Genomic DNA, 24,646 nt, shown 5'->3' with positions numbered 1-24,646 from the left:
TTATTGTTTCTTGTTAAATTTCAAATCCTCTTGATAAAATTGTTGAGAGTTGGATATATAGAATTAAATAATTTTCTCATTTGAATAAACTTTTGAAGTTGAATTACGTTAAATATTAATTTTAACAGGATATCGGAGTCAAAACCCACTACCGATATCTATTTGACGGCCCTATGAAACATATGATAATATCTAATAAACTTCACGATCCACTTGTTCATTAATAGGCGTGAGATAGTATGTTAAATATCTCACATCGACTAGATTAATAACTTCGAAATTATATAAATGAAATTGGACAATCCTTACTTTGAACTAATTTTTTATATTCAGATAGTTTCAAGCATCAATCTTAACATTTCTAACGATTATTATTTAATAAAGTTAAAACTATTAAGTTTGATTTTGATTTTATTTGGTGTGTGAAAAATATTCTCCAAACGGATATTTAGAATTTAAATTGTATAATATGGTTTTCACACAAAAATTGTTAAATTTATTTGTTTTTAAACTGACGGGCCATTTTGGGGAAAAATGACGGCCACAAAGGGACTCCCCAACGCGCAGTCCACTTTTACAACCCAAGAAACTACTACAAGTTGAAGTCCCGCTAACAAAGGAAAACCCAATACTGAATGGCACCGTTTGGTAACATGTATAAGTGGCTTATTTGTGTCAATTTCAGATTTAGTACCGTGATTGGTACGATGACAACGCATGTGTGTTTGTGTATGGGCCCGTTACAATTCACTGTGTGGAAGATATTAGTAATACTAAATGGAGCCCAACACAATTATAGCCAATATCTACAGTGACATGAAGTACACGAACACATTTTACCGATTTACCCTCGAAGCCCTAGCATTTATTTTGAACATTGACCGACAAATCTCATTTATCTTCTTCTCGCAGCTGTAGACTGGAACGCAACATCCATGAAATTCCTGTAAGAACAACACAGGAAGCCATCTTACTATCTTCTTACAAAGGGTTAGATACTTTCGTATCCTGCATTTTTACAAAGATCAGCTTATTTTGTTTGTGTTTTTCCGAGACGCCGAAGGAAGAACCTACTCTGTTCACTTTTATATGTATTTGTGTTGGTATCGTTACATTTTCGTATTATATTTACTTTATTCTTATGGATTTTTTTGTTGTACACATACTTGTTGCGATATAAGTTTTTACATGGTCTTCGTGTTTTTTAGTAGATCACTTTAAATGGTTTGAACTTGTGGCATAAATATTTCTGTCATGGCTGAAGTACATCGGCACATCGCAACATTTGTAGCGGTACACCAACATTTGAGCAGGTCCTTCATGTTCTTAGTGATGTTAATACGTTTCTTTACGAAGTTTGTAGCACGGTCGCCTCGTAGATACCGTAGAAGAGATCGGTCTTATAATGTTACTGGGAGAATACCTGCTCAAATCAACCATCTACATAGGATTATTGAATTAGGAGATGTGCAGTGTGTTGCGAATTTGAGAATGGATCGTAATGCATTTTCACGTCTTTGTTATTTGGTAAAAAATGTCAGTGGCGTAGTGGATTCGAAATATGTTCGTATTGAGGAGAAGGTGGCAATGTTTTTATCTATTTTAGCATATCACAAGAAAGATAGAGTGATTGGTCATGATTATTTACGAAGTGGACAAACAGTGAGCTCTCATTTTCACGAAGTACTCCGTTCGATTCTGAAACTACACCCCCTACTACTTGTCAAATCACTTCCTGTGGATGATACTTGCTCCAACAATACTTGGAAATGGTTCAAGGTAAGTGTCTTTACTCATTATCACCATTTATTTGCATCCATTCTAAAACTCATTAGTTAGACGTCATGCATTTAAACTCATGATATGAAGACTAGCAACCACAAATGTTATTGCGACTAATTTGAAGTATATGAACAACATACATTATAGGGTTGTTTGGGTGCTTTGGATGGAACGTATATAAGTGTCCAAGTACCAAATAAAGACAAAGCGAAATTCAGAAATAGAAAAGGAACAACATCAATAAATGTTTTGGGGATATGCAATAGTGACATGCAGTTTATTTACGCACTAACCGGATGGGAAGGATCAGCGGCAGACACTTGTGTTCTACGTGATGCAGTTAATCGCCAAGATGGGCTAAAAATTCCCAGAGGTTCGAACTACTCTCGCATAATTTCAGTATGGAGTATAAATATTTTTTTGGATATGTTTTGTTACATGAACATGTTTGATATCTTATTTTCTTATTTACGACTTTATTATGTACACGTTTTTTGTTATAGTTGTAATATCATTTAATATTAATTTATTTAATATCTCAAGTTTTAATTAGTAATCAATGAAATGATAGTTCTCGCACATTATTTCATAATGAGATTAGAAATATAATTTGTTGGTAGGTCCCTTTTGTATTTTTGTATTTGTTGTCGCTAACTTTTAATATTATTGACAAATGTCAGGTTGGTATTACTTGTGCAACAATGGCTACCCAAACGTTGAAGGATTCTTGACGCCGTATAGGAGAACTCGATACCATATGGATCAGTGGGTGGGCGGTTCTTTTGCACCCCAAAATTACAAAGAGTTTTTCAACTCTAAACATTGTCATGCTCGTAATGTTATTGAAAGAGTATTTGGGTTATTGAAAAGACGATGGGCTATTCTTCGTAGCCCATCGTTTTACCCCTTGAAAGTTCAGAACCGTATAGTAATGGCTTGTATTCTGCTACATAATTTCATTCGCTCCGAAATGGTAGATGACCCTGTAGATGTAGATGATGAGTCATATGTTGAACTTACAGAAACCGGAGATTTTGACTTCATTAGCAATGTTGAATCTTCTCCTGCATGGGACACATGGAGGGAAAACCTAGCACTGTCTATGTACCATAATAACTGAGAAATGATGTTGTTCATGTAGTTTTCTGTATTTGTGCTATTTTAGACAATATGTGAACGGTTGTTGATTTATGTTTTCTGTTGTGATTGAAGTTTTCTGTCTTTATATTTTTGATATGTAAAACTCGATGTTGGTTGTGTATTTAAATAAATTTATGTATGGCGGTTCCATTTTTCGACTAAAATTGTCTACGTAAATAATTCTGCATTGTACAGGGATTAGTATAAACTGTTCTAGTCATCATGGATATTAGCTCACCTATTGCTACTGCAACTAGCACCGCTAAGAAATCTGAGAGAATTCGCCGAGTGTGGACACAAAAAGAGGATGAATTCCTCATTCAGGCACTTAAAGAACTAGTGAATACTGGATGGAAGAGTGAAAATGGGTTTCGCTGCGGATACTTGACTGTCTTAGAGAAATCTATTGTCCAGGCTTTTCCAAACACCGATTTACGAGGGAACACACATATTAACTCAAAGGTACATGTCTGGAAAAGGACTCATGGTTCTTTGTTAACAATGCTTAGCAGGAGTGGAATTGGCTGGAATGAAACAGAGAAGAGGATTGAAGCAACTGACGAAACGTGGGATTCATTTGTGAAGGTAAAGCTCACTTGAAATTTTTACATTTTGCATTCTTTATTTACTTCATAACTATGTGCAGTGTGCAACTCCATGCTATTTTTCATTTAAATTTTAATTTTGTACACTATTTAATCTGCAATATACAATAGACTGATAGCAGTGTTCGTACGTGGCGATACAAAACATGGCCCTATTTTCCCGATTGGTGCGAAATATTTGGAAATGACCGTGCAACGGGACAGCATGCTGAGAGCTTTGTTGAGGCCCTTCAAGGAGTACTAAACATGACTGATGACAATGATATTGTGCCCGAAGACAAAATTGGACCGAATGTTCTTCTCCAGGAGTGTGAGGAAGCATGTGAATCCATGTCGGTGTCAAATGCTCCATCTGTGAACAAAGTTGGTAGTAAATCAAAAAACACTAAGAAACGGAAGAAGCATTCAGATGGTGAAGAACTATTCATTGATGCCATTAACAATTTCACTGAGATGTCAAGAGCTGTGATGAACGAGTTTGTGAAGAGAATTGGTGTTGAGTATGACACGGTAAACGCAACAAAGGATGTATTTGCTGTGCTAGAATCAATCCCCGAACTAGTACCAGATGAAATTGTTGTTGCGGCTGCATTGCTAGCAGAAAATCCAAAGCAACAGAATCTGTTGTTTAAAGCTCCTCAACATGCAAGGCTGAAGTTGGTTCGAAGGCTACTTAAGGAAGATTGAACTAAGAAGAACGTAGTTTAAATTACATTTCATACATTGGACTTGACAAAGGTTTTGAAATGGGATGAAATTGTTTTGTATTTTGTGCATGACTGTGTTCAACTAACTACCACAGTATCTATTTTGTGTGTGGAATGGTCTAGTTAGTTGCTTTGATCATCTATTTCAGAAACCGTTGTTATATTTTGTAAATTAAACTTATGTGACAATGTATGACTTCGTATCTGTAGTTTCTTTTGGAAATATGATGAAATTGCACTATTAATTTACCGTCGTTTCCGACGGTTGACATTGAAAAATCCGTTGGCATATTTTGTAGATGAAACTTATTTGACAATGTAATACTTTGTACCTGTATTTTCTTTTGGAAATATGATGAAATTGCACTAGTAGGTTATATGCCCTTTCCGATTGTTCACATTGAGAAAAAAAATTTGCACTTGATATTTCATGTTTTGGAACCAGTAACATTATCTTGGGTTAGTATGTACAATTGTTGGAACAAAAACAAAAACATTGCTGCCTATATACACAACAGCATTACGCACCATTGTACCCAAGACAAATTGGTGAAAACCAACAACAAAAAAGGTTCCAAAACTAATTAACTTTAGTGACGGATGCAACATTCAGCCACTGGAGTTTATAGCACTTTTCGGGGTTTCGTAGCATTTGATTTCTACCGATTCTCTCACAGCCAATGCCCCAACAACGTGCTCATTTGTGCCATCATTGTCTGCATCTGTTATAACTTTCTGTCCCTCAAGATCATTAACCATCTTAGGCTTCATACCCTTGTGTTGTAGTGCTGTTGAATCTCCACTAATGTTGGTAGAGAGTAATCCATTAACAGCAGTAGGCGGAACAATTTCATCAAACTTACGTGTTGTTGGAGGCGTAGCTGTTGGGAAGCCCAATATGACATCTTCATCGCTTTTGAGATCATTCTCATCGTCCGATGAAATTACTATAATCTCGATTTCAGCTCCATCATCACTTGATATAAGCTCAATAACATGTGGGAATACATATTTGTAAGTGCTATTCACCGACTCCTCAGATGACACCTCCAAATCTCGAGACATTTTTTCTTCAACTACATTTGTGGTGTTACAAAATGCTTGCATGTCCGAGTACCAAGGAAAGAAAGACTTAAATAGAAGTAATTCATGTATTTATGATGGTGCACCTACTACCAATATTTTAACTCCATGTAATCTGTTCCTCACTAGCAGGGTGTGACAACTAATATTAATTGTAATGTCCCATCTCTATTGAAACCACAAAAATATTAAATGCATTACAGCAGCAAATGGAGAAGCATTGAATTTTCTACTATATGTGTCAATTGTTTTGGTGTGGAGAAGTCCAAAAATGATCGACCAAATCAACACAAGACAACACCAAATATTTCATATTATAAGTTAATTAAGAGCTGAATCAATGTTTAGTGATGGTAATGATATATTGATACACTGTATGATAGTTCGAGGGAGTAAACTAGTATCACAAATATTGTTACCAAGTCATTGAAGGCCCACTGATTTGCTTCCATTGTATTAAAATACAAAATCTCAAAACCAACAAGTGATATTCATAACTAACATTGAATCATTCTACTTCAAAATGAATGATACAACATACATGTACAACTAGCAGAGATCTTACAAATATTTATACTTATCTTACTTTGACAAAATAACACACAATAGTAGGAATAAGAGGAACACACTTACGAAACAACATGTGCACCCGAAACAACAACAAATATCATCTGATAAATATGCATGGGCTTCGGGACCATTTTTCTATTGTCTCCGGTTGCTTCTTTTACGTCAGTAGCAATGTCAACAAATTCTTTTGTGGGGGCGATTGATTCTTTCTTCCTTGGGTAACACTCTTGACTAAATGAATGTTCCTGCGTCGAGGGACCTTTGTGATTGATACATGTTTGCTTCGTACCACTGCAAGAGCCCGTAGTATATTCCATTGACATGTTGTTTTTGTGTATCACGTTACTTCCTTGATACTGGTCATACCAGGATGAATTTGTTTCGATGGTTAAGAGCTGCCGAACATATGTAGTAAAATTCACCCGGACGAGTGGATTGATCACCAGCTTTCCGTAAGAGCATCAACCCATTGCAACACTGACATTGAGGAGTAGGCTTTGTCTCCATAACACTAAATAATTTAACACATTAACTCACAATACAGAATAAAACCATGTAATTATTTAAATCTAACTTATTAAATACATGAAATAAATAGTGACCTACTGAAATATACATATTTATAAGAACAAAAATTAGGTTTCAGAACAAGACAATATCAAGGGCAGATACGGTATCAAATTACAGATATGAGTGACCAGAAATTTTCGCGAATGATCGGAGCGTAATGAAATTAAGCTAGATGACAACAGTAACATATAATCAGACTAAGACGCGAAACAAAGGGACACTCAATCTAAACTGGAATTTCGGGTTTCATTTCGAAAAAATAGAATAATACAAAAATCTGTTAAAAGTAATTGTGTTAACTCACCGAATTGGAACATTCGTTGCCACTAGTGGAGACTAATTCCTTCCCGGCAGATCCTTTAGACGATTAGTTGCCGAAGAAATACTTGCGTTTGTAAAGAAAAGTGTTCTGTGTAAATATGAAGCCGTATGTAGGGTACTGGTGTGGAGAGAAAGAGGATTGAAGAAGGTGAGCAAAAGGATCGAATATAATAAATTTAATAAAGAGAAAAGGGCTTTTTGGGTATTGCCAATTTTATTCAACAATCTATTATCCAACTGGTAAGAATACCAAACATAATATATCTTATCCAATATAAAATAATTATCCAAAACTTTGACTTTACTTATCAATCTTACTAAATTTCCTTACTTATACTAACCAAGAAACCAAACGGTGCCAATGGGTACATGTTTAGTCACGTGCTGGAATTTTTATTTTTTAAAAAAAAAAAATTAATTATTTTAGATATCATTTTACCTTCCAATGAATGAGCCTTACTTGAGCCGTTCCATCCATTTTCGCATACAGACGTGATGTGGTGGGCTGGGCGGATCGGATCAAACTTTGACCCGTCTTGGTTAGGCCTAGATCCAATCTAAATGCTCTAAAAGATTGGGCTTCATCTTGGACCAGTTGGAAGTTTATATTTTATTATTTCTGGGAGACAGCAAACACATGTACGGATAAGAAAACAAGTCAATGTTTTCCAAGTGAAAACAGGACTGTTGTAAAAATATGTGGGATAAAAGCCAGCATCCCATTTCTCTGTGTAATAAAATTCCATATTTGTCTCCGAAATTTGTCTCCTTCGGATACGAATTAAATTTAAATCCAATCTCCTCGATCCATCCCCTATCTAGAGCGGCAAAGCCGGCTTTCCTCTGCTCCCTTCGTCCAAATCCACACACTACAGAACACGTCCCTTGGTTTTCTCAGACACCCGTCCCCTAAATATTCGCCACTATTTTTTACAAACCTTAGTCTCTCCATTTTCTATTTCCATTTTTTTTAATTGCCGTTTCTCTCCATTTCTTCTCCCCTTTATTTGCAAGATTTTAATTGCATGGAATGGATCACGTAAAGAACCGGGGGAGGAGCAAGTTTTTTACGTGTTTTAGCCCAGTTTTCGCTGATGATGACCCCGGCCGTGACTCGGAGAGTTCCGTCAGATGGAAGAAGAGGGCTGGCCGGGGTTTTGCCGCAGCGATGAAAGCCGTTTTCTTCAAGACGTCATTGGTAAGGGATAAGGGTAGTTTTAGTTTTTTTTAACTGTCTAATTTTGGGTTTCGATTGATTATTCGTTGATTCAATTCTTGGGTTTTGCTCAACTCTTGTCTGTTAATATTCTTACTTCCATTGATGTGATCCATCATTAATTGGAAAATTAAGGGTTATGTTTCTTTATTAACCTTATTCATTGAAATTAATTGACAGGCCAAGAAATCTCGGAACAAGAAATCCGGGCAAGATTCATTTAGGATCAAACCGTGGCTATTCATCATCGTCAGCAAACGCAAAATTTGTAAATACCAAAAAGAATTCAGAGGAACTACTGTTACGAACAAATTCAAACGCTTCTTCAATATTCTCTCCCAGTGTCACAAATTCGTCAAGATCGTCATCCCGGTCCTCTTCAATTTCATCAAACTCGCGCTCTGGATCGGAAAGAATCAAGCGATCTGCATCTTCCCTGGATTTCAAAAAAACCTTGATTAATCCACAAGCCGTAAAGAGGGACGGTGAAAAGTGTGGGTGTACAGTTGGAATGTGCATGTTTATTATCTGTTTGGTCGCTTTGGTTTTTTGGGGTAAGATTTTTGCCGTTGTGACATGCACTTCAGCATGCCTTTTCTTTGCTCCCTGCCGCCCCCAGCGGCGCTGCCGACTGGAAACCGCAGCCAATAGCGTCGACTTGTCGCTAAACTACGTCATCGACTCAGAGGAGGACAAGAAAAGGGTGATCATGGAAGGGTTGCTGGAAAGGAATCGTCCCAGGGTAATACAACAATGAATTTTCTTGTGTTCGAGCGAGAAGATATACTTGCTTCAACTTCGGGTAAAAAACAATTTGAAAAAGTACTTGTAGTAATGCGTGCGAGTGTGTAAAATTTTTTAATGTATAATTTTGTTTCTTTAGATTCTTGAAAAGTTGTGGGAACATATGTAATTATAAGAGGGAATTGTACTCGTAAATTATCTTCACTAATATTTGTTATTTCAATCACCTTCACCCAGGAGCTAGTTTACATAAATCTTAATTGTATAAACTTTTGAATCTCATTACCAAACATCAGGAAAAAAAATGTGTTCTTTAATATGTAGCTTGATTCCTCTCTCCATACGTGTGCTTAGTTTGTTTTGTTACGTGTAAAGAAAACGTAAAACTTTTAACATATATTAAAAATGAAACTTTGTATATATTTTAAATTATTTATGTTAGGAATGTGACCAAAGTCCTGGAAAAAAAAATATGAGTTCTGCTTGTTCCATAACACAACAATATAATACAAGAATTCATGAAAGAATTAGGTCGAATAAAGTATCCAAACATTATTTGGGGTTTTTTCCTTGCATGCGAAGATTGTTGGAAGTCCAAGGATCAGTTGTTTCTTTAGTGATCATGAACTTTTTGAAATGCCATCGATTTATTATTAATATTATTGTGTCGGCATTAATTGATCATCTAATATATTGATTCAAGTATGCGTACATGCATTTTGGGGCTTCCATTTAAAGCTTCGATGACATTACATGGAGCACGCAATTCGTGGAAAATTCAATTCCAGCTTCACTTTGTTCATTTAATTGTCATGAATTCTTATGAATCTGATAAATTCAGTATAATTTTGAGTTAAGAAAACATTTGGCACCGAATTTTATACTCCTTCCGTCTCCCTCATATAATATATGACTGCTACCCTGTTGGGCAAACACGACATGAAAAGCAGAAGATATGACCCAGATCTGTCCTTTCTTTTTCCCATTCTCCAAGTCTTTCGTTAATTAGTACCGACTCTTTTGCATACGGACGCCTCAGATTTATTTGTTTGCTTAATTCCGCATTTAACACAGTATTAATTATCTACGTAAGATTTCATTTAAAGCGTAAAATTATTCATATGGGAAAAGGTGGAGGGAGATCGACGATCATCTTTATCTTGTCCGATGTGCTAATAGTTATTATACCATGTACAAGTAATTTACCCATTATTGGTACTAAGAGATCTTTTAATTTTTTATTCTCAGATTATAGTTAGGTCGCCGCTATTAGTGAAAAAATTTTGTGTGCTGTATAGGTAGGTATACGAAATTTTAAATTATTAAGAATAAACGTGTCATCAGTTATTTTTATAGTTGCATAATGTAGCAAATAGCATATGACAAAAACTTGTGTGAAACGGTTTCACGGATCGTATTTTGTGAGACATATATCTTATTTGGATCATCAAGAAAAAATATTATTTTTTTATGTTAAGAATATTACTTTTTGTTGTGAATATCGGTAGGGTTGACCAGTCTCACAGATAAAAATCCGTGAGACCGTCTCAAAAGAGAACTAGTCATAGTAGAATATTGGATTGGGACTCAACCTAGCACGCCTAAGAACTTATAATATCTTGGCATTGAAGGTAACATCTTTACTTTATAGACTTTATTATTGGCTTCGCCACACCAAAGTATTTTCGCATGCTTGCACTTTTTTTCCTTTTCTTTTTTTTTTAAAAATATTAATCTCTTACTAGCTTCAATCGAATAAACACCCAAATGTTTTTTTTTTAAAAAAAACATTTAATTTCTACTCATAAGAGATATTATTTAAATTTTATGCGTATATTTGGTGCCGTATGATTAAAAATTTATGGAATAAAAAACATTTTGCATTATAACATTTATGAAAATCATATGTCCCAAAAAAAAAAAAATTAAGAGGAGCGGAGAGGAGAGGAGAGAAGCGAGCTGGACGACGTTCCTATTGAGTTAATTTGGGAGATGCCATGGATCCGACTTATAAATAAGATATCCTTTGTGGAGGGGTGGATTTAATTGACAAAATGTTTTCAAAACAAGATCTACCGTGGCTTGCCTTGAGGTCGACCCATTCATGCTAGGCCGGCCCGTGGAAGGGTCCAAGGTATGTGTGCGTTGAGTGGGGGCATATACAGCTTCTCCATGGAAGATATTTTTAACTTGTGTTCATATTGAGTAGATCTTTTGTGAGATAATTTTTATTTGTGAGACATGTCAATCATACCGATATTCACAATAAAAAACAATACTCTAAGGCATAGTTTGGTACACATGATAGTATGAACATGTGATATATAATATAATGATAAGTTAATGATAAATAAGATGTATGATATTATATTTAATGTTTGGTATGATTTTAATAGGAGTGATTAAATTTATATATTAGATTGTAATGACAAAATTAATCTTATCATAATAAATTTTATAATTTCAAAATTGTTGCTTGAGTTCATATTTTTTATATGTTCAGTGCGTCGATAATGCTTGCATGATTTATTTATTTTCACCTAATTTTATATATTATATAATATGATAATTGAACTATTGATTTTGTGAGTCAAGTCAAATATCAATTTTTAAGGTTAATCGAGTGATACTAATAATTTTATTAATATTTATAAAAATTATTTATATAATTATCTCGAATTCATTTATATAATTATCATATTATATAATATACAAAAATAAATAAAAATATTTATTTGATTTTAATTTCTACATACTAGCATAGATTTATAAAAATTGTTTATAAATTGAGAGTAATTAAGTCATTTGTAGTGTATTTTATCATAAAATTAAAATTATTACATCTAATAGAAGGGACATTTTATTATTCTAAAAAATTATTTATCAATATCATGTGATTTTTAAAAAGATACTAGACATGAGATAAAGATGATTATTTATCAATCCATCTCTTATTCCATGTACCAAACTATGTCATAACATAAAAAGTAATATTTTTTTATGGATGACTCAATTAAAAAATTCATCTCACAAAATATAATCCGTAAAATCATATCACATGAATTTTTACCATTGATCTTTTAAAAATAAGAGCATGATCTCCAATGGTCCCCGAAGGAGAATCTTTTATTGGTACGAGGAGAAAAGATTGTGTGGTTGCGTACGGACCGGCGGCGGCTAGGGAAAAGTAGCGGTTTGTATCAAATAATTTAATCTATGTTAAGATGCATTTTATTAATCAATTATGTAAAAATGATTGAATATGATTCTCAATTTACGATTACTTATTTATATTTTGAAATGTCTGCATAGTACGGAGCTGAGCGAGTCCATGGATTTTATAGGCATTTTGGTGGAATTATTTTAGGATTTGTGAAAGCCCGATTATGATGTCTTAAATGGTATTGGGATTTCACATTGCCTGAACCTTTTTGAGGACGGTTGGAATTCCGTAATAAATAATTAATAATAGTTAGCAACAATTGAAATATATAGACTTACCTCTCCTGGAAATTTGTATCCAGATAAATGAGGTAAAAAAATAAGTCTCGATATAAGACATAATTAGGACACATTTTAGTAAATTCAAGACAAGTTATTTGTACCGCTGATATTCTCTATATGAGTTTATCTTTTCAATATTTGATACTATAATCAATATATCATTGTCAATCGTTAATGCCATTTTCGCATACTTCAACGTACGACTTGTATCACTCACATGGATGTGCTCAGCTTTTGTTTTGTTGCGCAAGAAATGTTATTTTTAAGACATTTCTATACCTCTAGTATAACTAAAAATATCATGCGGTGCTCGTATCTATCTTTCTCGTATCTATCTTTCTATATATTTATTTCAATGCGTAAAATATATGTTATCAACAATAAATAATGGTGATATCCCGGGAGGTTCGGGTCGTGGGTTATGAATGATTCTCGGGTAATGGCTTTTTACCCGAGCTATCTCAATAATAACACTACACTCAAGTGCACGCATATGGATTATTTATCTTGCACGCGTATGTGATTATTTATCTTGGTAATCATTGCTGTCAAAATCATATGGATTTGACAAAGTAAGATGGACAGTTTGATGTGCCAGAGAAGTTGGTGTCAGACAGCAGGATATAGACAATCATCTTGCTATAATTAGTAAGTGGGCACTGAAAACAAAGTCATCATTGACTTTCTTCTTATAAATACCATATTTCTTTAGCATTTATGCATTCATGCACATATATATATTGCACACATAATTTAATCTCTAGATTTGGGTAGACCATTGACATATTATTCTCTTGCTACATTGGTTCTCTTCGTTCACCTACTGATTTTAGCGTCGGAGTGGTAACGGCGGACACATCTCTGGCGCTCATTCACGTGAGTATCTTTGTGTTTGCAAGTCAACCTCAGCCTTTCCCAGGAGAAAAACCTCTGGTTTGGATACATCTCCTTGTGCTCTCATTCTCTATTAATTTTTGACCCGATCCAGTAAATCGTCCGACCCAACTCACCCAATTTACCCGTATCACATCAAAATATCTTTTTTTATTAAATATTAGAATTATTTTGTGATATATATACACACACACACACATAATTTACACACACAAAGTTATGTATGGATCGATATGTATGAGTCGATAACCAAAACCAATGTCGGTGTTTTTTATGTGTTGCTTTAAATGTACACACATCCAATGACAAAACTCGAAACTTAAAACGTTCTAAACTGTTAACAATAAGTTGGACCTTGCAAACCCAGTCCTATTCTATAGGACTCATGCCTTTTGCTGTCCTAAGAACGTCAGGATTCTACACCCAAGAAGAAAATAACTACTACTACAAATTCAGAAGGCATCATTGATCGTTCTTATACCAAAAAATGAAAAATAAATATTTTAATGATCCAATCCATATCTCCTCAAGCTTTTGGGATATTATTGTTATTTTAAGATCATTACCAAAAATCCATTACGGTGTATACATCTAGGGTCATAACTATTACGTGCATGTATGTGTTTACTGTTGATTGTATCCGGATATTATAAGTTTTGTTTTCTGAAAAAACACTTAATTTTTGGACTAATAGTTTGCGTAATCAAAGTGTACATATCACATACGGTATGTTTATACAATCATGTGTGTGTATATATATACACGTTAAAGACATAGAGTGGATCATTGATCAACGTGCATGTACTATCACATAAACACAATGAATCATGCGATGTCCTTAATCTCATGTTTATATATACGGTGAAGATGATATTTTTCTTAATTATTCCCAATAATCCTTGTTTCAGCTTGACCAAATCATGTTAATTTCTTTTCTACTAGCTAGCTATGAGGACACTTAATAATTATTCAAGAGTAGGTCTCTTGTGAGACGGTTTAACGAATTTTTATATGTGAGACGGGTCAGTCCTCCCGATATTCAAAATAAAAAATAATACTCTCAACATAAAAAGTAATATTTTTTCATGGATGACACAAACAGAGACTCGTCTCACAGAATACGATTAATAATTACGCAGAATAAATTCCCAACAGAATTAAGTTTAAAAAATCTCAGATCAACAAATAAAGACTGCAAAAGCTTTAACTAACTAAAGAAAAATGCCGATAAGCTCTGACAAGATTAAAAAGGACATGCGACTATGAAACTTTCTGTATATATTCACATATTTGGACACACACTCCAAATACTTCATGAAACCCCCACCCACATTTTGCATTTCTCAGCTGTACCTCTGCTTCTGGTTGGTTGTCTTTCCCTTTCTTTCTTCTCTTTCTCTGTATAAACACGACATATACACAGTATCTTGATAAAACGATGGCTGCTAATTCTGTTACGAAGGTCTCTGATCCTAACACGGACATCTGTATGGCCATGCCGGAAGATCGTAATCACCGGCAAATACAGCGGTCTCGCCGGACAAAGGTAAAGGGGGGAGAGTCTTGCAATGGGCAAAGGAAAAAGCAGCGGCAGAGAGGGATGGGGGTGGCTCAACTTGAGCGGCTCAGGATGCAAGATTTGAAGAAAATGACTGAGATAAACACAACTAATCAGGCACTTAACTTTCCCGTAGCCTCTTCTATTTTTCATCCTACTCCTGTTAATGTTTCGGGCCCTGTTCAGTTTCCGAAGCTGGGTGGTTCTGGGGCTCCCGATATCGCTGTGGGAAAAATGGGCTTCAATGATCCAAATGAAAGATTGGGGTTTAATGGTCAGGTGGGGTTTGGAGGTTTTGTGTCTGATCATCATTTTCAAGCAGATTCGTTTGAAGTTAAGGGATCAAATAACTTGGGCGCTCTTTCTTCGAACCCAAATGTTGGGAAGAGTTGCACTCAGCTCTGCCTTGCTTGTCAAGAGGTATATGCATCTTTAACAATTCAAATATTTCAGCATTAAGAAGCCACACACACATGTGTACATATATTTATCCATTAAAATCATTAGTACTTGACTTGTTCCATTAAATATTTTTTGATCTTGCAGAAAAAGAAAATCAGTGGTCAAAATTTGGGCTGCTGTGGGATGAAACCTGACTTTAGTGGGTGTGGATTCTTGGGGTTAAATGTTGGACAAACTACCTACACCAAGCGAGAAAATCAAGGTCTTGCAACAATAGTACGGCCGGAACCTAATGTGGCTTATACAATTCATAATGGACACCCGGTAATTAATTACTAATTGATAATCTTTAATACGGATGCAGTTATTTAATTGAATTGCATATAAAATAACTCTAGATTATATATATTAATTTGATCATCTACGGTAGTGATACATTATTTTGCATGCTTAATTTGGAAGAATTAATATCATAATCACATTTAGGGTGTCGAGATTGTGGCAGTTCACAAGAAAGGAGAATCATCATCAACAACATCAAATTCAGAAGCTGGCAATACATTGGTTATGGAGTATGAATTTTTTCCATCTGGTGAAGGTATGAAAAGCAAAATTAACTCAAACAACAATGAGTATGTGATGATGAAGCTAATGGCCGGGTGGGGATCAGAATCTGTGAATATTGGAGATCAATCTTGTTGTGGAGCCAGCAGCACTGCAGCACTGACTGGTTTGGATGGCTCCACCGGTTCTATTGATCTGTCTCTCAAGCTTTCTTATTAGCATGCAGGAATTTAATCAAAGATGCTATCTGCTCTTTGGTTTTTGTCTTTTCACGTTTTTGTGAAATACCAGTTATCAAGGACCAAAATATAGCTTTATGCTTACCCTTTTGGCTGCTAAACTTTTTTCAACTCCAGATTGGGGCAATACATTTTCTGAGTTTTTTAGGATCCACCATGTCTCGTTCTCTACATTTTCGGTTTCTTGATCTGATGTCTCCCGGTGTTGGGATTTTTACATGGGTTTTCATGCTAAACTAGCAATGGTAATTATTCTACGAACGTACGTCCTGAAATTTTAAATCACAATAAATCTTACAAGATTTTACACACACACACACACACACAAAAACAGTATCTATATTTCGCTGTTCCCCTGAAAATCACGGGCCCGCCCAGTCCAGTCCAGTCCCTGTTTATAATTCTTTTTTAGAAAATATTAATTAATCAGTGTGTTAATTTTCTGTAGTGCTTCTTGAAAAACCTAGAACTTGTAATCTACGAAACAGGTAGCTAATTATGGAGAAGGCATCAATGCTTGCCTCCCCAGTGTTCGTTTCTGCCATGTAAGTGCTGAAACACAAGAATCGCTGCTGACCCCTTCCTTAAATTAAGGAGAATCGGAGTACCACAACAGATAAACCATGCACTTTTTAATAATATATTTTTGAAATGGGATTCTGAGAAGGAAAAGAAAATAATGAATGGTAATTGGTACTGCATGCATGTTAGTGCAGGGAGAGCTATATCACCAGCAAGCGGCACAGCTTCTGCCAAAGACTCGCAGTAAAACCATTAAAGCTGATCGAAGCCTTTTGATCTAGTACGTTATTTTATTTATTTAATTAAAAAGGATTTATTAATATGATATAGTTTGTGATTGAATATTTACCCAAACAATGAAATTATCATTAAGAAATAAATGTTTATTTCTTCATTATATATGTTAGATTCATATGCGTATGTAGAAATCCTTGAATAAAAACAATCATGTTTAATATAAAAGGATGTGAAAATATATTTCTTTTAACTCTCTCGTAAATTTTTTGGATAGAACACAATAATAAGATAAGATAATATAATCAGGTACCTAATTAAATTCCAATAATTTGTTATTTCATGTTTCAACGACTATAAACAATAGCTTTTTAAAATGTTGATTTCTATATGATATAAATTTGAGTAAATCATGTTAAGAAAGAAAAGTAACTTATATTACCTATGATATTTATGTTATCGCTATTATTGTTGAAAGAAAAAAAACATTTTTCTTGTAATTTTCAATAAAAGTGATAATTCTATGCACGTTTTCTATACTATTAATATATTTACTTTATGCACTATTGTCATTAATAAAATTGATGTTATAATCAATTATCAATAATTTTATAATAAAAATAATTATATATATAATTTAGAGAGTTGATATTTACATTTCATTTTGTGTTATTTACCATTCACTTAATGTGAAGTGTTTGTTAAATTTATTTATAAATAGTGTACAAGTAAGGTTTTGTTTATCCTATCCACATAGATTTCTTTATCCACACAACACATGACACATATGCTGAGTGGATAAATCATGATCATTCATTCAATTATGATATATGGATGAACTGTTGTGATTTATCACTCAACACATGTGCCATGTGCTGAGTGGATGATAACACTGACCATGTGATAGTATCTACCAAAACAGAAAATATAATTTAATATATAAACAAATATATATGTATATATATGTATATATATATGAGAATAAAATTTAATATATATTGGTTATGCTCGATCCGTTAATAGAGAGAGCGTTGGAGGCAAGCAGACGGAGGGCCCTGCAAAATTCGAAGCATATTCGCAAAATTACTTCCCACTCTTCGAACTAGCTAAAACCTTCTACGAGACACGGACACGGGTCAACCAACCAAGCGACGCCGGCACATCACTGCCAAAATGCAGCAACCGTCGCCGGATTCTGAATTGCCACCTCCCGCCTCCATTAAGGTTCGCTCTTCTCCCCCGGCCGCCCCCATATCCACCGACACTCCCACAGCCAACGCCCAACGCAAGATCGGCATCGCCGTTGATCTTAGCGACGAGTCTGCCTTTGCCGTTGAGTGGTCCGTCCGCCATTACCTCCGCCCCGGGGAGGCTATCATTTTGATCCACGTTCGCCCTACCTCAGTCCTATACGGCGCCGATTGGGGCTCCGTTGACGTCTCCATCATTGAAGCAGAGAACGGGCGATCGCAGCAGAAGCTTGAAGAAGATTTCGACGCCTTCACAACTACCAAGGCATCCGTTCTGGCTCAACCCCTTGTGGGGGCGCGAATTCCGTTCAAAATTCACATTGTGAAGGATCATGATATGAAGGAGAGGTTGTGTTTGGAGGTTGAAAGACTCGGACTGAGTGCTTTGATTATGGGGAGCATGGGATTCGGTGCCATAAAAAGAGGGGACAACGGAAGGCTAGGGAGCGTGAGTGATTACTGCGTGAGGCATTGTATTTGTCCTGTCATTGTCGTGAGACATCCAGATGAAAAAGATGTCGATCATCCGGTTATGGAAGTGGCTTCCTCAGCGGAGTAGGATGAAGAGGAGCCAGCGTCTCATGATGCCTTGAAAGATGAAAAAGACAATGATGATGTATCTTTTTTTAAATCTATTTTATACTGAATATGAATCAGAGTTGGATACGCAAATTGCTACTAATATAATTCAAATAATAAGTAAGAGATGTAGGAGCATTTGACTATTCTTTATCTTCATCTGCACTGCTACAAGTTGATGCTAATATATTTGCCCTTTATCTTGTTATTGTTTAGCTGTAGCTCTTCATTTTTCTCCAAGATGAATCAGAAAATTTATATTGCCAGCTTTATATCGTCTTTTGTTTTGGTCTAGTTTGAACGGTTAAATTGAATCTCATTTGTAATGTGTTCTTTTTCTAGTGCCATTTGTTTGATTCCTCGAGCTTGGAGGTCCGTGTGGCATCCAACAAAAATTGTGAACTCCAGGTTACTTTCTACTTGGTCAAGTATTGTGTTCGTACTTTTAAACATGGGAAACTCTAAGCTTTAGGAAAAATTAAAGTTTGATTTTCTCAACTGATCAACCATTGTTGTGCAAACTGCTTAGTGTCTTTCTTTTCTTTGTTTTTTTTAAGAAAAAAGGTGTTGCTTGTGCTTTAAAAGGGTTTAAACTATTGGCAAGAGTTAATCTACTTTGAGTACATAAAGAACGACGATTGTGTAAGCAATCATGGCACATGCATCCATGGAAAGAACACTGGATGATTTATGTCTCAATGTATTTGTTCGAGTCAATTACGACAATTGACATGTTTAATAATATGGCATTGGACTGGAAACTTAAGATCATTCCATTTGAATTCAATTTTTTTTTTTTGTAGAGATCTTTAGCTCTTGATGTCAAATATAACGATTGTTTGTGTTAAAGTCTTCAATTTTGAGCACAATCTGAATTGACCTTTGATCGAATCCCAGCTTCTAAGCAGGTGAAATCGGCTAGGTTAACTTTAGTGCTGAAACCAACTAAAGAGAGTGAATTGGGATGTTTAGCAATATATATCAGTGTGCTAGTGATGAACTTATTTTTTTTTCCTCGAAATTTAAGTCCTGGCTACATGTTTTTTTATCTGCAACTCCTTTTTTTTAATATATATTTTAGTTTTTTTCTTTCTTTTTAGATATAAATTACTAGGTTACATGCCCACAAGATTCCTAGTCAATACTCGGGACAAAGCCGCCGATGTGTTTGTTCGACATGATATAAATTTAGCTTTCAGTTTTCTTTCTACCTTCCATTTTCATAGGGTTAGACCTCTGCTTTAGTTCAAATTTGTTGTATGTTGGCACAAGATATATGGTCTTTCCTTGGTGTCAATTTTTGGTGTAAAAGTATTTTACACGACATTTTCTGTGCGACTTGCAGAAGACGAGATGGTCTGATTCACAAACAGTTGTGTTAACTTATGAAAATCGTCAGCTTTGCTCGAGATGTGGGAGTAATTCCAATCAACTTTTTGTCAGAAAAATCTTTTCAAAATTGGGGCGGAAAGAGGCAAAAAAATAAAAATAAAATAATAATAATGAAGAAACACTTCAGTAGTGGGGAATATTTGGTGAAGAATGAAAACTGCAAAAAGAGAATTTTTTTAAAAAAGGAAAGGAAAGTATGAATGTGATAAATCGTTTTCTTGCTTGGATGATGTTGGGGGTGCATATGCGTGTTATCAATCGTTCCGGGTTCCTCGTTATACATACATATCATGTCATGTGTTTGTGTGTTTTTTTTCCCCACGAAATATAAATTGTTTTAATTTATTTTATATATATTTATACTATATTTTTAAGTGCGAGACTTTTAGAATAACTACACACCAAAATATTTAATTTCATAATTATTTTTTTACTCCACTAAATCGAACAACTCTTCTAAATTGAAAATAATTTCGTGTTAATCGTTTAGTATTATCTGATCAAATTAAAAATAATAATAACATATGTAACATAGGTGCATCTTTTATTAATATATATCTGAGGATGAAATTAGAAACAAAGATATAAAAGATGCATGAGAACACAATATCTCGAACCCGGAGGTGAGTGCCCAGGGGATTGAAGTTGATTTAGGGTAAAAGAAAGAATAGTTGTGTCAAGTTAGGACTCTGAAGCATACGTAACAAGTTCGGGGTTCAAATTTTCAAAAGAATGTTCGATTCGCAGAATGTGGGCATAGTTTTGATCGAGTCGTGGACTAAAATATTATTTTCAAAATTTGTGACTCGTGTGTACTTTTCAACCACACGTATGATATGCCATGACTTCCCATAATGATAATTATCAAAACACGAATATTTATTGTAGACTTGTTTGGTCAAATAAAGCAAGCTGCGGTCCCCACGAGGTGTTGACCCATGTGACTGGAGTAACATTGTTCGCCGAATGATACCATTGTTCCGTTTAACAACTGCAAATTATGCATATACTGGAAATCATTATTGTCAAATGAGGCCCACGTGTTTCAAAAATCAGGCAATCGGTGACTCCGAGTTCCGTTTTATGAACACGGTCTAGGTTGAATTTGTATGACTGGGAGTATCTAAACAAGTTTCATTTAAATACATGCCTAAAGGAAGCATTCGCATTACATTGTATCCCTTTCATATTAATAATAATAAAATTGAAAAATATACCACAATCAGTTCGATCATCGAGGCCCTAGTAATGTAATGCTCACTTCATTTGTTGAACTTGCTACATTTGAGCTAACTGAAGTCTCTGGCTTTAACACATCTCTCTCGGTGAAAAAACCAGGCTGCTTTGCTTCGGGCAAAATCCCTTCATTTCCCAGCATCAGAACAACCGATGACATGCTAGGCCGGTCTTCTGGGTATTGTTGAACACATAAAAGACCGATTTGGATCGATCTCAATATTTTTGACAGACACAACGAGATTCCTGGATAAGAGCCCATCAATTCCAATGACCTCCCTTCTTTGTAAAGCATCCAGGCCTGTTAGAATCATTAAACTCATTTTCTCAGGACATTACGGACAACATTCTTAATTGAGCATCTATTGTTTTCTACGTGGATTGCACCGAGGAAGGGCAGTCCTCCAGAATAATTTTTTTCCTTAAAATTTTTAAAGGGGAATGCAATCCACCTATGTCATTTGATATCCAACGCTTACATGTCCAAGAAGGTTTAGTTGATGATCTCTGTGCAAAAATCCTCTGTTTTTCTTGCCACTGATAATTTCAAGCACTAGAACACCAAAGCTAAAGACGTCTGATTTCACAGAGAATATCCCTTCTATCGTGTATTCTGGGGACATATAGCCACTGCATCATATTAACCAGAAAATTAAATCCCAGGAAAAGGAATTGCATGCATGAAAAAATGTTATCAAATGGTATCGATAATCTTACTATGTTCCTACAACGCGGTTCGTGTTGGCTCCAGTCTCATTCCCTCCAAAAATTCTAGCCAGTCCAAAGTCTGATATTTTCGGGTTCATATCAGAATCCAATAATATATTGCTAGCTTTTAGGTCTCTGTGGATAATTCGAAGATAAGAATCTTGATGAAGATACATAAGCCCCCGAGCGATTCCATTTATGATGTGGAAGCGTTTTGGCCAATCAAGTAAACTGCTTTTCAATGGATCTGTCTCATAAATGATATGGCATTTAATTTCAGTTTAGATTTTGCATAATGAAGATGTTGAAAATGTTACGAAAAGGAGCAATTGTTACCAAATAGAATCAGGTCCAGGCTTCTGTTGGTCATGTACTCATAAACCAACATGTTCTCTTCCCCCTGAGTGCAGCATCCTAGAAGCCTGACTAGATTACGATGCTGGAGTTTCGCTATACAGCTTACTTCATTTTTGAACTCGTCTACTCCTTGAAGTGACGTTTGGGACAGACATTTGACAGCAATTTCTTTTTCACCTTCCAACAGGCCCTGGAATCAGAATTTCCTAGAGTAAATATCATTTGATTTTGCAAGGTATCACTTGGTAAATATATAGGTACATTTACCTTGTAAACAGGTCCAAATCCACCCTCTCCAATCTTGTTTCTCAATGAAAAATTATCAGTGGCTTCAGTTAATGAGTTGAGATCAAACAGTGGTAGCTCTAGTTCTCTGTCATGGCATTCATCTTTTTTATTTGTCAAAGAGACAGATTTAGCCCGGCCTGCAAGTTGATTAGTCTTCTTTCTTTTTTTGAAATATAGCATCAAGCTAAGGCCTAGCAGAATCATTCCCCCTACCAGGGCCAAAATCACCATAAGTTTGTGTTTCATTCCTTTTGAATCTGTAGCAGTAAAAACAACCCCAAATTAGAAGATGAAAAGCTCAGAAATCGATAAAAATGACCTTAAAGAAACTAGTCCAATTTTCCACTTTTCACTAGACTTCCATTAATGAACAAAAGATAGCTTCAAATAGAATAAACCTAACACACACTTACTTATCTCAGAAGAAGCCATCCTAATGTAAATATCTTCTCCTTGAGATACAACTCTGATATCTACAAGCTCGCCAAACCAAAGTAGACATCCACTGCCCCCATTTCTTATATCGAGACTCGCATATGCGGTACATGAGCAATTCTTTAAACAAAACGCACCACATTCTTCAAGATTCATGCTAACGTTAAACCGAGAACCTCGCGTATCCGGTAACTTAAGACCTGTATACTTCAAAAACACGTCTCCCTTTGAACAATTCAAAGGTGTCCTTCGGACACACCCTTTAGACCAATCTGTCCTCTGCCACCCGATTGGATCTTTCGGCACGAATCTATCCAAACATCCACAGAGAGGAGAATTCACAATGTCACAACTACCGTGCACACCACAAAAACCATATGTATCACAACTATCTATTGGTGACGTAAGGTAAATGACCCAACCTTGAGTATCATCCACCCAAGTCCATCTTTGTCCACCACCACTCTCATTCAAAGTATATCTTGAAATAACCGAGTGGTTCAAAAGCTCATAATGATAGTAAGTCTCATTCTCGTTCATGACTACCTCAAAGGAGTAGATAGTATTTTTTCTCCCATTTGGTACTCCGCTAAAGCCAACACCATTCCAAGGTCCAGTTCTCAACTGCAAAGCATCTCCCTTCTTTATTGTAAGCTGCGGATAACCAGATGGATCGCAATGAATTGTATAATCTCCTGTACTCGGATCATCATAGCTTTTCCAGGACGATAGGTAGACCTCTCGACGAGTAATAAAGTTCCAACCAAGTTTCATCCCAGCTAAGAAATGGTCGGTGGGATGCTCAAAACTCTGCCAAAGGAAATTCTCCGGGTTGGGATTATTTGCATCTTTAACCACGAGGTTCCCCGTGTCGAGCAACTGTGCTACTGGATCCTGAACGGTTTCCGATGAGTTTGTAGACCAAACGACACGGTTCGACCCATCAATAACGGTCAGAAACCCTCTCTCGATGAGTTTAAACAAGCCTGATGTATTCGTGAGGGGAGTTTCCCTGTTGGCGACCCATATCACTGTTTGTACTTTGATTTTGTTGTACCATATGCCCACATATCGATTCTTGGAGTTTCCAGGAGAGAAAAATCCCAGTGCGACATCTCCACCAGATGAAATAATTGTATCACCATCTCTCAGAACCTGAGAAGGAGTCAAAATGTCCGTTGCCTGGGGCAGTCTCGCCACGGAAAGTAAGGAGATTGTTGTTGTAATAAAATGGAAGGACATATAGCATTTGCTCCATCTGGTATTCATGGTTCTTTGTGTCCGAACGCCTTCTCGCCAAATTCCGAGTATCTTCTTTAGAAAAACCCAAGATAGATATTTCTCAACGTTGTCTTCTTTACACGTCGTTACGGTTTCACACTCATTACATAACAAGACACGCAGTGAATCCTAAAGATTCACTGTTGCCGAGTATCTGCCGGGGAAAATGGAGCAAGGATCCTTCGTTTAAAGCGGATTCACCGTGACAAGTCCGGCACTAGACCTGTAAAATCAACCGTCATTATAACTTTAGTGGTTGTAGAAATTGTCCTTAATAAACCATCATTACATATATTATTGTAGAAAATTCAAAGAAAGACAAAATAGTGGGTGTTGGTGCCAAAGTGCGGAATTTGAGATAATAAATCTCAAAAATAAAGAATAAATTGGACACCGAGATTTACGTGAAAAACCCCTAAAAATTATTAGGGTAAAAACCACGGGCAAGATGAAAAGAATTCCATT

At 35.6% G+C, this 24,646-nt stretch overlaps 4 protein-coding genes across 9 annotated transcripts; 3 read left to right on the top strand and 1 right to left on the bottom strand.

Annotated features, from left to right (window-relative positions):
* The first annotated feature begins 924 nt into the window (after positions 1–924).
* On the top strand, positions 925–4,423 carry LOC142519910 (uncharacterized). 5 transcript variants are annotated; one of them, XR_012813814.1, is made up of 4 exons: positions 925–1,779; positions 1,930–2,155; positions 2,463–3,507; positions 3,650–4,418. XR_012813814.1 is itself a non-coding variant. In XM_075622924.1 (4 exons), the coding sequence occupies exons 3-4, from the start codon at positions 3,145–3,147 to the stop codon at positions 4,212–4,214; spliced, it is 939 nt and encodes a 312-aa protein (XP_075479039.1). In that variant the 5' UTR covers positions 925–1,779; positions 1,930–2,155; positions 3,118–3,144; the 3' UTR covers positions 4,215–4,422. The 5 variants fall into 5 exon arrangements, 3 of the variants coding, with proteins under 3 accessions (XP_075479039.1, XP_075479038.1, XP_075479041.1); XR_012813813.1 differs by having other exon boundaries at positions 3,639–4,416; XM_075622924.1 differs by having other exon boundaries at positions 3,118–3,507; positions 3,639–4,422.
* Positions 4,424–14,479: 10,056 nt separating this feature from the next.
* On the top strand, positions 14,480–16,577 carry LOC142519483 (uncharacterized). Its single transcript, XM_075622517.1, has 3 exons — positions 14,480–15,114; positions 15,241–15,420; positions 15,583–16,577. The coding sequence occupies exons 1-3, from the start codon at positions 14,575–14,577 to the stop codon at positions 15,877–15,879; spliced, it is 1,017 nt and encodes a 338-aa protein (XP_075478632.1). The 5' UTR covers positions 14,480–14,574; the 3' UTR covers positions 15,880–16,577.
* Positions 16,578–17,681: 1,104 nt separating this feature from the next.
* LOC142519484 (universal stress protein PHOS32-like) lies at positions 17,682–18,669 on the top strand. The gene has a single exon (XM_075622518.1). The coding sequence runs from the start codon at positions 17,829–17,831 to the stop codon at positions 18,462–18,464; it is 636 nt and encodes a 211-aa protein (XP_075478633.1). The 5' UTR covers positions 17,682–17,828; the 3' UTR covers positions 18,465–18,669.
* Positions 18,670–20,996: 2,327 nt separating this feature from the next.
* LOC142519479 (G-type lectin S-receptor-like serine/threonine-protein kinase At4g27290) lies at positions 20,997–24,412 on the bottom strand. 2 transcript variants are annotated; one of them, XM_075622510.1, is made up of 6 exons: positions 22,873–24,412; positions 22,445–22,722; positions 22,157–22,367; positions 21,830–22,067; positions 21,592–21,742; positions 20,997–21,413 (listed from the first exon to the last, which is right to left on the bottom strand). In XM_075622510.1, the coding sequence occupies exons 1-6, from the start codon at positions 24,167–24,169 to the stop codon at positions 21,108–21,110; spliced, it is 2,481 nt and encodes an 826-aa protein (XP_075478625.1). In that variant the 5' UTR covers positions 24,170–24,412; the 3' UTR covers positions 20,997–21,107. The 2 variants fall into 2 exon arrangements, with proteins under 2 accessions (XP_075478625.1, XP_075478626.1); XM_075622511.1 differs by having other exon boundaries at positions 22,879–24,410.
* Between the last annotated feature and the right edge of the window lie 234 nt (positions 24,413–24,646).

Source organism: Primulina tabacum, chromosome 11 (genome assembly GCF_025594145.1).
Source record: "Primulina tabacum isolate GXHZ01 chromosome 11, ASM2559414v2, whole genome shotgun sequence".
NCBI lineage: Eukaryota > Viridiplantae > Streptophyta > Magnoliopsida > Lamiales > Gesneriaceae > Primulina > Primulina tabacum.
Note: the sequence above shows the minus strand (reverse complement) of the source record. Positions and strands in the feature narration are given on the sequence as shown.